General features: G+C 50.5%; 1 protein-coding gene across 1 annotated transcript; it reads left to right on the top strand.

Moving 5' to 3' along the window:
• Window positions 1-329: 329 nt before the first annotated feature.
• Window positions 330-11112, top strand: LMO2 (LIM domain only 2). The gene is made up of 4 exons (XM_028501305.2): window positions 330-770; window positions 892-1117; window positions 5415-5630; window positions 10491-11112. The coding sequence occupies exons 1-4, from the start codon at window positions 764-766 to the stop codon at window positions 10708-10710; spliced, it is 669 nt and encodes a 222-aa protein (XP_028357106.1). The 5' UTR covers window positions 330-763; the 3' UTR covers window positions 10711-11112.
• Window positions 11113-11152: the final 40 nt, after the last annotated feature.

Raw genomic sequence — 11152 nt, 5'->3', positions numbered from 1 at the left:
TCCGCAGCCAGAAGAGCCGCGCTGTCTGGGGCATCTTCGCGCTCCGTGTCCGCGGACCTGGAACCTCGAACGGGCGCGAACGCCACTCGGAACGCGTGCATCTCTGTATGTGCTTATTTCGCATTCTTGTCTTTTCTTTCTTCCTCAAGCGGCCCGCTGGTTACTTTCAATCTTACTTTACCGAAAGGGCAACGCCGAAGAGGGGAATCCCTAAAGGACGATTTAGAGGCAACCCAGCCGCCTCTCCAAGGAGAGGTGTTCACTGAGAGACTCTCCCCGTCCCCGACGCTGGCCCCTTTAAGACGCCAACTCAGTCCTGCTGCGGCGGCGGCTGCTGCGGCGGCTGCTGCCGCGGCGGCTGCTGCTGTTTGTATCGCTAATCCCCAGGAGCCCAGTTAAAAAAAAAAAGAAGAAAAAAGAAGGGGGGGGTTGGGTACCGGGCAGCTGTCTCTTTAAATGTGATTTCCTTCTATTGTATTTGAATCGCGATCAGGAAAAAGGAAATGAAACCAGAGACAGAGGAAAGCTGAGCGAAAATAGACCTTCCCGAGAGAGGAGGGAGCCGGGGGAGAGAGGCGCAGTCCCCTCCCGGCCCCCAGGCCGCCGCCCCCTCCCTGCCCTCGGCGGCTAGCTGCGCGCCGCGACCCGGGCCGAAGGGGCGAGGGGCGAGGGGCGGCCGGACGTTCGCGCCCCATTCCCGCGGGCGGCGCGGAGCCGGCGACAGCGCGCGAGCCGAGCCGGACCGGGCGGCGGCGGGACCGGGATGGAAGGTTAAGTCCTGAGCAGCAGCGGCAGCTGCAGCCGCCCGGGGCAGGCTGCGCGCCCCTGTCCCCGCCTCGGCCGCGGCGCGCGGCAGCCCGGTGATTCGCTCTCTCTCTTTGGCGTTTGAAGGGAGCGCGGTGACTGTCCTTGAGCGCGGAGGGGCGAGCTCGCCGCCAGAGCGCCGGAGCAAGAGGAGGCGCAGGAGCGGAGGCGGCGGCGCCCGAGCATCCGAGGGGGTCCGAGCCCCGGCAGCCGGCCAGCCCCGCGCCACAAAGGGAGCGCCCCCGCCGCCTGGCACACCACCTCCCTCCCCAATGTCCTCGGCCATCGAGAGGAAGAGCCTGGACCCGTCTGAGTAAGTGCGGCGCCCCTGCCCCCCACGATGTCCACGGCCTCGCGCCCCGGGGCGGCAGGGTGGCGCGGGCGGCCGGCGAGAAGGCTCCAGGTGCGCGCCCGCAGCGTGCCCTTGGTTCCCTCTGCCTTGCGCGGGGCTCCCGCATCCTATCGGGTGACTCCGGGGACACTGGGAGAGGGGCTGGGCGGCGGGCGGCAGGAAGAGGGGGTCGACTCGGCGCCGCTGCGGGCCCCTGCCGGCTACCTGGCACGCTCCCCAAAGCCACTGCGGGCCGGAAAGTTTACACCGGAGCAGGCAGAGGGGGAGGTCGGAGGCGCGCAGGTGCAGTCCCGAGAGCCTTCAGGACTCGATTCTGCTCCTTTCTCCCCTCTCGTTCCTTCTTGGTCCCCTTTCTCTTTGTCCATTTGGTCCTGGAAAGGGGGACATTACAAGTGGAGGCCTCCCGAGTCCCCGACAGCCCCCTTCCCGGTCCGCAGGTGGAGCGGCTGCCCGCAGCGCCAGGGACCGGCGGGTGAGGAGGTGCGAGAATTCACCTCGGAGCTCACTCAGGCCTCCAGAGACTTTAGAGCAGCTAAACACGGAGTTAATCTGGATACACGTCCCCGCCTCTCCCCTCGGGGTCCACCGATGGGGACCTTTGAACCTCGAAAGTTAGTGCACCATTTTGCGTATAGGTGAATTTTTTTCTGGGGAGCGGAGTCTCACGGCTTTTATCATAGTCTCAAAGGGTTTGGAGTCTGGGAACCGGAGCTCTAATGAACTGCATTTGTTTTCTGAGGCTCTGACTGGTTTGAAGTATCCCCTCTTCCCAATGTTTACCTCCAGCCCATTCCTTAGTGTTAAGACGGGGAGAAAGGGTTGTTTTAAGATATCATTTAGCCGTCAGCGCAAATGCCCTTTTAAGATTCATTAGCTGTCTGGTTTTGAGAACATTTATTCCTTTGAAGTCCCCATCTAATCCTTTGAAGGGATTTGTTACACAGACCAAAGGAGCTGGTTAATGACTTGTCCATTTGTGCTTTTAAGAGGCATTTGTTTTGTTTTCTTTTCTTTTCTTTTCCTGCTTTAAAAGAATTGTGCTTTCCTGATTGAAGTACCTCCTCCTCCCAATTTCAGTCTCCTATGGTGTTTATATACCTGGGTTTTACCCTCAGTTACCAGCATAAAAGCTCAGCGTGTTCTCATAAAACACAGGAAGTACCATGATCTAGTGAGAATATAAACATCACTATTCAATCTTGAAGGTTCAGATGCCAGTTCTATAAGGAGTCTGGTTTGTTCTAACAAAAACCCAGCTTCCTTAAATTCTCAGGAGAAAGATAACATTCCTTTTTTAAAGTATATATCTACGAAAACACTGGGTTTAAAGGGTGATTTGCTCTTTTTTTTTTTTTTTTTTTAAACAAACCGAGAATTACAACTTAGCCCTGAGTTTTCAGAGCCTGGGCAAGACCATAGTAATACCATAAGAGAGTAAATTGGATGAATTACCTTTGAAAGGCGCCTAATGCCTTTTCGATCTGCAGAACTCAATCACTAAGCCTTTTATTAGAAGATAAATCTGGAGGTTTCAGTTCCCTGAAGGAAGTGTTTCTCTTTTCAAAGTTTGTGCTTTTTCACTGGGATTGGAAAATTGAAACATCTTTACCTCATAACACAGCAGGCACCTACTGAAGGGTGCTCTTCTCCATCCTTTGCTTCACTATTTGCCCAGTGCAGACAAGCTCTAATTGGAGATGGACCAGCTAGCTGAGAAATTACTGGGGCACATTTTTTCCCTATCTCTCTTGGAAATTGTTGAGAAATTATCCCAGAAATCCAGGCCGAAGTGTGTTTAGGTGTAATATTCAGATAGGCTCTAGGAGAATATAAAATATTAAAGAGTGAATCCCACTCAGTTATTGGCTTGGAACATCCACCAAAGATAATGTGATATTATCATTAATTATAGAAAGATAGAGCCAATATCTTATCCTATCCTTTCCTATCTCATCTCAGGCCATCACAATAGCTCTTTTGCTTACCACTTCTACTGCGGACCACTATCCTACCAGAAGCTTCATTGTGTACATACTTGGGTCAGTGCAGCTGAGGTCAGTCTGATCAGCATCTCCAAATTACACACAGAAATTTGCCAAGGCATATGCAAATGAAACATTTAGACAGAAAGACAGCCAGAATTCACAGACACAGAGATTTCCTCTACTGTGCCACCAGTGGCCCCTACCGCCTCCCTGTGAGTAACAAGAGCAGTTCATTTTAATTCCAGGCAGTTTTGCACCAGCTAAGTGCAAATTCTCTTCTTTCACAGTTGGTTGGCAGGCTCAGCGTCAGGGCATCCAGCAGTGTTGAGGTTCCATGAGTGTTTCTGAAAGCCTAAAGTAAGACCATGGGCTGTGGAAAGGGAAGAGATGCGATTCTGAGGTGATGCATGTGAAAATGCTGGTGTTTTATTTTTCAGGAGGGAGAATGGAAGTCTTTATGTATAACCCGTGGAAACAAAGAAAAGCAAGCCAGGCTTCAGTGAACTCTTAAAACTATTCAAAGTCTTGAGTTTTTAGGAGAAAACTGGTTTGGGTTTTACATTTCCCTGTTCTAAAAGGAGATCATCTCACAAAGGACCCTCATACTTGATCTACAAAGTGTGGGCTCGGTTTCAGTAGCCCTAAATATTCACAGGGAGGTATGCACATTACAGACAGAGTCACCTGAAGCTGTCAGAGTGTGTTATCAACACTGATTCCCTGAGCCTTGTCATCCCTAGGTGTAAAGGACGCTGAGTGCTGTGGGCACAGGCCAATCAGGACACAAGGTCACCTGGTAAGTTAGCGTCAGCTGGAAATAGGAGACACAGATTTATACCCTCGAAGTACCGAGGGGGAAACTCCCTTTGGGAATTTCACAGTTGGAGGCAGTTCCATTTTTCAAAACATAATAGATTTTTGAAAAATAGATTTGTGTTTGAGTGAGGTTCAAGAAAGCACTTGTTGGGCTTCCCTGGTGGCGCAGTGGTTGAGAGTCCGCCTGCCGATGCAGGGGACACGGGTTCGTGCCCCGGTCCGGGAAGATCCCACATGCCGAGGAGCGGCTGGGCCCGTGAGCCATGGCTGCTGAGCCTGAGAGGCCCACGTACTGCAAAAAAAAAAAAAAAAAAAAAAAAAGAAAGCACTTGTTAATTGTCACAGATCAACAGGTATTCTGTTTTTCCTGTGTCCCATCTGGTGAGAGAATCATTTCTCCCACTCCCTTTATTTTCTTTTGGCAAATAAAGTTATTTCTTTTAAAATGTAAAACAGAAGTATTCAGATTCCAGTTAAGCAAAGTGAACTGGAGACACTGTATGACATTGTAGTGAAAGAACACACATCACAGGCTCACTCCTAACAATTGCCTGGATGGAGATTTCAGAGTCTGTTTAATTGCCTTCCACTCTCTTGAAAATAATTATTGCCCCTCTCCCCATTTTCTTTCCTAAATCAACTTCATCCAAATCAGTTTTGCTGCTGTAAAAATGTTCACGTGCAGAAAGTTCTGTTTGATGTCCTTTATAAGTTTAACAGTGGCCTTAATTAACACCTGAGATTTTTCTCCAAGGATTCATTCAGTAAGAAGGATGGGATGCGGAATTTCTATTAAAAGATAATAATAATGAGAATTTCTATTATATCCTGATGGAATTTTTATCTTGGAAAGAGAAAGCAACCTAAAATAACTTGGGGTCCCTTTCTTCTTTCTTCCTTCCTCACCTCTGCTTTTGTGCAGTTGGGAAAGGTTTGAGGCAGGATGGCACGGAGATTCAAAAGGGAATGTGCAGATTCTTAGCCCTCGAAGAAGTCACTGTCCTGGCAGCAAGCAACTCTTATAGTCCTGGGTGCCTCCTCTGGGTTTGGGCAGTGCCCTTGGGTCCTGGGTATGTGAGGAGGAAAGAGGAGAGGTGTGGAGATGGAGTAGGAGGGGAGAGTGAGATAAAGAAGAGAGACCACAGGTGCCGAGAAAGTGGGGCTGGACTGTGGGTAGGGGTGCAGTACCACCTGCAGTTGCCTTGGTGCCTCTTGGTGCCCCGCACTTGCTTCTTCCGGGATCTAGGAGGTAGGGTCTAGCTCTCTCCTGTCCTAACCCAAGGCTGGCAGGGTCTCTCTGCAGTCTGCCCTAGGTATATGTTGTCCCCTCCTTTCTCCTATGTCACCTACAGGCAATTGAATGAGGTTTCCTGTCGGGCACAGCATGACTCCTGAGCCCTCCCCCGTGCTTGTCTCCCCAAGATGAGGTCATCCCTAATGCTTGGCCTTCTTTCCAGGGAACCGGTGGATGAGGTGCTGCAGATCCCCCCATCCCTGCTGACATGTGGAGGCTGCCAGCAGAACATCGGGGACCGCTACTTCCTGAAGGCCATCGACCAGTACTGGCACGAGGACTGCCTCAGCTGTGACCTCTGCGGGTGCCGGCTGGGCGAGGTGGGCCGGCGCCTCTACTACAAGCTGGGCAGGAAGCTCTGCCGCAGAGACTATCTCAGGTACCGTCCTCGCTGCCCTCCTGGGGCTGTGGGTCTGGCTCCCCCAGTGCCTGCCCCTTGCCCCAGCGAGGTCAGGCTGGGTCTCAGCTGCCCGATGCAGGGAAGCAGTCGGCCTTTCTTCCTGTTCGAGAAGCATGTTCTCAGGGGTATATTCCTACACGGTCCAATTCTAATATTTTAAAGGCAAGAGAGTGATGAACACAAAATTCAGAATAGCGGTTCCCTCTGTGGGGCAGGAAAGGGGAGAAGGTTAGGGAGGAAGCACAGGGCGTGCCAAAGGAACTGGGAGCTTTGTAGTTTCTAAGTTAGCGTGTGGGCTCCTAGGAGCTCATTTAATGCTTCAAAATATACCTATCGGGGGCTTCCCTGGTGGCGCAGTGGTTGAGAGTCCGCCTGCCGATGCAGGGGACGCGGGTTCGTGCCCCGGTCCGGGGGGATCCCACATGCCGCGGAGTGGCTGGGCCCGTGAGCCATGGCCGCTGAGCCTGCGCGTCCGGAGCCTGTGCTCCGCAAAGGGAGAGGCCACAACAGTGAGAGGCCCGCGTAACGCAAAAAAAAAAAACAAAAAAAAATAACAAAACACCTATCGGTTCTAAATATTCTTTTGTAAGATTCCAATATTATGTGATGAGAAATTTAAAAATAGAAAGCATGATCTCGCCATGACACTCCACGGATTTGACGGTCACAGCAGGAAGGCCCTGAAGTCAGGTGTAGGTTTGAGCCCCGGCACCACTGCTTTCTAGCTCTGTGACCTTGGACAAGTTATGTAACCTTCCTAAGCCTCAATTTCCTCATCCGTAAAATGGGGATAACAGCGATACCTACTTCCAAGAAGGGGTGGGAATTAGATGGGGTGATACGTGTAAAGTGCTTGGCTTGGTGCATGAGTATGAGGATCAAATAGTTGTTAGCTGCTCATGACATTTATCATTAGAGTCTTTTCCGATCTAATGAACAAAGAAATGGAAGAATGGAAAGGCAACATAGGAACGCTCTAGAACACCCAGTGAGACGGGCACTGAGGACATCTTGGATGCTCTGGGTCATAAGTTTGGCTATGTGAATTTTCCAGCACTCAAATGAGTGCCTTTGCCCGGAATGTTCTAGCATTTCCAGTTTCATATTAGCTGCTGCAGAGGTAACTCTGTGCCCTCTGCTGTCAAATCTGCTTAACTGTGTAGCTGTCAGATTTTTGCCATCTTCCTGTGGCAGAGGGTCTGTGGAGCATGCAGCCCTAATACATTAGAACCACCCAAACCAGGGAAGCTTGTTTAGACTCCAGTGACCTTGGCTGCCAGGCCAGCTCTTCCTCCCAAACCTGCCCTCAGAGCATTTTACATTAAAAAAATAAAAATGCAGGCAATTCCATGGTGAAGGAAGCTTATCTGTTCACCCAGAGACTGACAGAGTAAGCTTCCCACCCCCAAATTTCCTGATAAAGTCCTTGCAAATTTGGTGGTTCAGAGAAAAGAAGTCAGGTTTCCAAGGATCATGATTTTCATTTTGGTCAATTTTTTATTAAGTAACAAGAAAACAGAACTGGGATAAATAGAGACCTGATTCTGCTCTCTATCAGTCTGCCAAGACAGTGCAGAAAGCAGACGGGTAAATGATTCCCATTGGGCCCCCTGACTACATCCCTGTCAAATCATTTGAATCTTATTAAATGAAGTACAGATAGAGTAAGGTCAAAAGAGCCCGGGCTTCTCCCTATCTCTGCGGTTTTTATATAACATTCAAGAATAAACCCCGTGCTGCCTGGGCTTGTTAATCTCTTGCATTTTTAAAAAGGAGAGAAAAAAAATAGTCTGGGAGAACCCAGTGTTAATTAACTTGTGTCTTGGTGACATGAAATAATTCTTCTCCCTGCTACATTCCTAGGCAACATGTTAATTAACTCTGTGTTAGTGCAAGCGTTTCCAGCCATCCTTTCATATTTATATTACTGTTATTAAAATGGGCAGGAGGAAACTTCAGACATGACACCTCTTGACAGAGGAGAAAAATCATTTCTTGCTGCAGGCATGGCCCTATAGCCATGGACTTGTTTGCTTGCATTCTTAACATATCTGGCAGTGTCTTTGCAGAAGGCAAGTTGGAGGAGTGAGGAAATGTGTTCTATGATGGGGTTCAGTCCTTCTCCCCCGCCCACCCACCCACCCCTGCCCCAGGAGAACTTCTCCCCCTGAGGGTTTCCAATGTTTGACTTGCCTGTTACAGTCCCTTTCAGACATTTAGCCTCAAATATTCATGAGACCCCCATGCAGAACCTACATAAACCCTGTGCGATTATGTTGTTTTCTTGGTAACCGATGAGTAGCTGTTAATATCAGTGCCCAGCCCAGATCCCCTCGGATCGCTTTTTACCAATTTTTGTGTGCAGTGCCTCCCCACCGCTAAGTGTTTTACTTCCAACAGCCAACACCTGTGTCTATTAAAGCCAGAAGTGTACCCACCCCCGCCCCCCATGCCCAACAGACCTGGCCCAGTGGCTGGCACTGCCGGAGACCAAAGTCCTGCAATCTTGCCGGGAGCCAGGGCCACTTGGAGACATAACTTACACCCCAGAGTCCCCGTGCAGTCAGGCTGAAGCTCCCCTCTGAGGGACTTGGCCCGAGCGTGCCACGTTGCTTGCCTTGCACCCCTTCTGTCCGGCTTCCCTTGCCACCTTACCTGTTTCCCCTGATGACACATCCTTAATAAATCCTGGTCTCAGGGTCTATCTCTGGGATATCCAGCCTAAGGCACCAAGTCTTTGTGCCAGAGGTGAACGCTCAAGTTAGATGTCAAGCCCTGGCTATTTTCACTATTAGTGAAGTCCCAGCAAACCAGAGCTTGTAAGGGCCTGCAGAGGCCTTCTCTTCCAGTTCTCTTGCGTTACAGCTTAAGACACAGAAGCCAGGGCAGAGGATGTCATTGGCTCTGGGGCACCCGGCTAGTTAGAGGTGATGCTGGGACCTGAACTTGTCTCCCAAATACAAGTCCTTCATCCTTCCCTTCATTAGCTGCCTGATGTGTGTTGTAATTTACCCCCAACTTCCCTTTAATCAACGCTCTCCTTCCGTAAGGGTCACACACCCCAGGTGGTTGGCTTCATTCCACGCACACTGTTTTGTAAGTCACTTGCGCCCAAACTCAACTTACTGAACAATCAGGAAATCAGAACTGTCTTTCCACTCTGTGACCTCCAGGGTGGCAGTTCCCTACAGCTCCTCCATCTGCTGCCTTAGGATAAAATGTTCTCCCCCAGTAATGAGTTTGCTCCCAGGTGGTGCCTTGAAAACACTCAGAGCTCTTCAAATGGGAAGCAGGATTGGGAGGGAAATTAGCTGGCCTGGCTGTAACCATGAGTTCTCTACCCACAGACCACGTCTTCCTGGTTCCATTAATTTTGTTCATGTGTTTCAAAATTTGTCAACTGCCCTCATCTCCCCTAGAACCTCTCAGAACGTACCAGTTGATCCTCTGCTATTCTGAAGTTAATAAGAACTTCTGAGAAGAACAGGCGTTCACCTAAAACCGCCCCGAAGGTTTTCCGTGGAAAGGACCTGCTGACATGCCATGTAATCAGGCATGTGGGAAAATGACTTCTGGCAGCAAGACTGGGCCTGTTGGAATACCCCCAAGATGTGTTAAAACCCAGCCAGCATCGGCTTTGCCCTTGAACGCTGGTGCTTTGACATGCTGCGTCCATCCTTTAACAGCCGGGTGAGGGGCACGCTATGATCACTGCCAAGCTCAGAGGAATCAGAGGTCTCACCGGGGTCACTCAGGTACTCAGGGCTAGTCCTGGCTGAACCCAAGCCTTCTGATTCCAGTGCTTGTGTTATCCCACTCTTGCGGGCTGATTCTCAAACTTCAGCCTGCATCAGAATCACCTGGCCGTGCTCAGGACCACACAGATGGCTGGGCCTCACCCGCAGAGCATCTCAATCAGGAGGGCCTGAGTGAACATTTCTAACAAGTTCCCGGGTGATGCAAATACGGCTGGTCCCAGGACCACACTTTGAGAACCACTGCACTAGGCTCCACCATATTGCATCTCCCGCTCCGGCACCACATATTGCTTAATATAAGTAACCAGTCAACTGAGACTTAGGAGAGTCTTGATTTCAATGTCAGAAGAGAAGTTTCTCCAGAGACCCATGCCACTGGGGCAGCGAGGATCTCGAATTAAGATCTTCCATTCTACGTGGAGAGACGCTGCTCATCCTCCAGATCTCCGAGGCATGATTAACTGCACCACGTGTCTTCGGTTGCACTCCCTCTGTCTCCCAGAAGCTGGGGTCCCAGCAAACAATCCTGTGGAGATGGCCTTGGTACCTTTGAAGGAATTCAAGACCAACCCTCCCCGTGGGTGGAATTAGTGGCTGTCGATGTGATAGAATTGGGGAGCCTCAGAAAGATGCCCGTTTCATTGCATTCCTGGTCAGTTTCCTCTCAAAGGGGCCCCTGGGGTTTACTCCTGCTCCTCTTCTAAAACGAAAGTTCGCCTGGGAAGAGACACACCATCCATGCCTAACCTCTGAAATCACTTCAGCTGAGAGTCTTTGCCACAGAGGTGGGGCCCGGGGCAACCTGGAGGCGTGGAGGGTGGTGGCTGCAGGCAGGGAGAGATCTCAGAAAAGGGACGAGTTATGCCAAACACAAATGCCACAGGTACGGTCTCATCCCAGAGGACCCACTTCCTTCTAGGAAAGACTGCGAACGAGTCAGCCATCGGTCTGGACCCCGCTCTTCCTTGCTTCCCGACGTCTTGGGAATCCAGCCTACAGCATGGAACCCATCCTCAGGCCCTTTCTTCCACTATTATCTGTGCGACTGTCTCTTTAGCTCTTCTCTCTGTTTTCTCCCCAGGCTCTTTGGCCAGGACGGCCTCTGCGCGTCCTGTGACAGGCGGATCCGTGCCTACGAGATGACGATGCGGGTGAGGGACAAAGTGTATCACCTGGAATGTTTCAAATGTGCCGCCTGTCAGAAGCATTTCTGTGTGGGTGACAGATACCTCCTCATCAACTCCGATATAGTGTGTGAACAGGACATCTATGAGTGGACTAAGGTCAATGGGATGATATAGGCCAGATGCCCCAGCATCTCTGGAGAGGTGTTTCACTGAAGTCACCGTCTCCGTGGGGTCTTCACTCTTAGGCATTTGGGGGATTTGAGGGTGGGCTGGGACATTTCTTAGGGGATGAAAGACCCTAATTGGACACCAAGAACCAATACACAGCATCCAAGTGACATAATGCAAGGGAGCAAAACTTAAACGTGACAAAATGACTGGCCTTGAGGGAGAACTTACGGACAATGGCCACCGCCTATGGGTAATAACTGACATGATTAGCGAGGGAGAGAGTTGTTGGGGGCTTCTGTGCCGTCATGATGGAACTTCCCATCTACAGATGGGGACTTGTTCTACCCAGACTTGTTATGTCTTTAACCCTTGAAAACTAGAGATGTTTTTTTTTTTTTTTTTTTTTTTTTTTTTTTTGGTATGCGGGCCTCCCTCTGCTGTGGCC

Source organism: Physeter macrocephalus, chromosome 16 (genome assembly GCF_002837175.3).
Source record: "Physeter macrocephalus isolate SW-GA chromosome 16, ASM283717v5, whole genome shotgun sequence".
Lineage (NCBI taxonomy): Eukaryota > Metazoa > Chordata > Mammalia > Artiodactyla > Physeteridae > Physeter > Physeter macrocephalus.
The sequence above is the reverse complement of the archived record's forward strand: the minus strand, read 5'-3'. Positions and strand labels throughout refer to the sequence as shown.

Bases quoted from the DNA above. Each gene is read 5' to 3' on its own strand.
- LMO2 (XM_028501305.2), top strand. The intron at 1,118-5,414 runs GTAAGTGCGGCG...CCTTCTTTCCAG, and splicing joins AAGAGCCTGGACCCGTCTGA to GGAACCGGTGGATGAGGTGC. The intron at 5,631-10,490 runs GTACCGTCCTCG...TTTTCTCCCCAG, and splicing joins TGCCGCAGAGACTATCTCAG to GCTCTTTGGCCAGGACGGCC.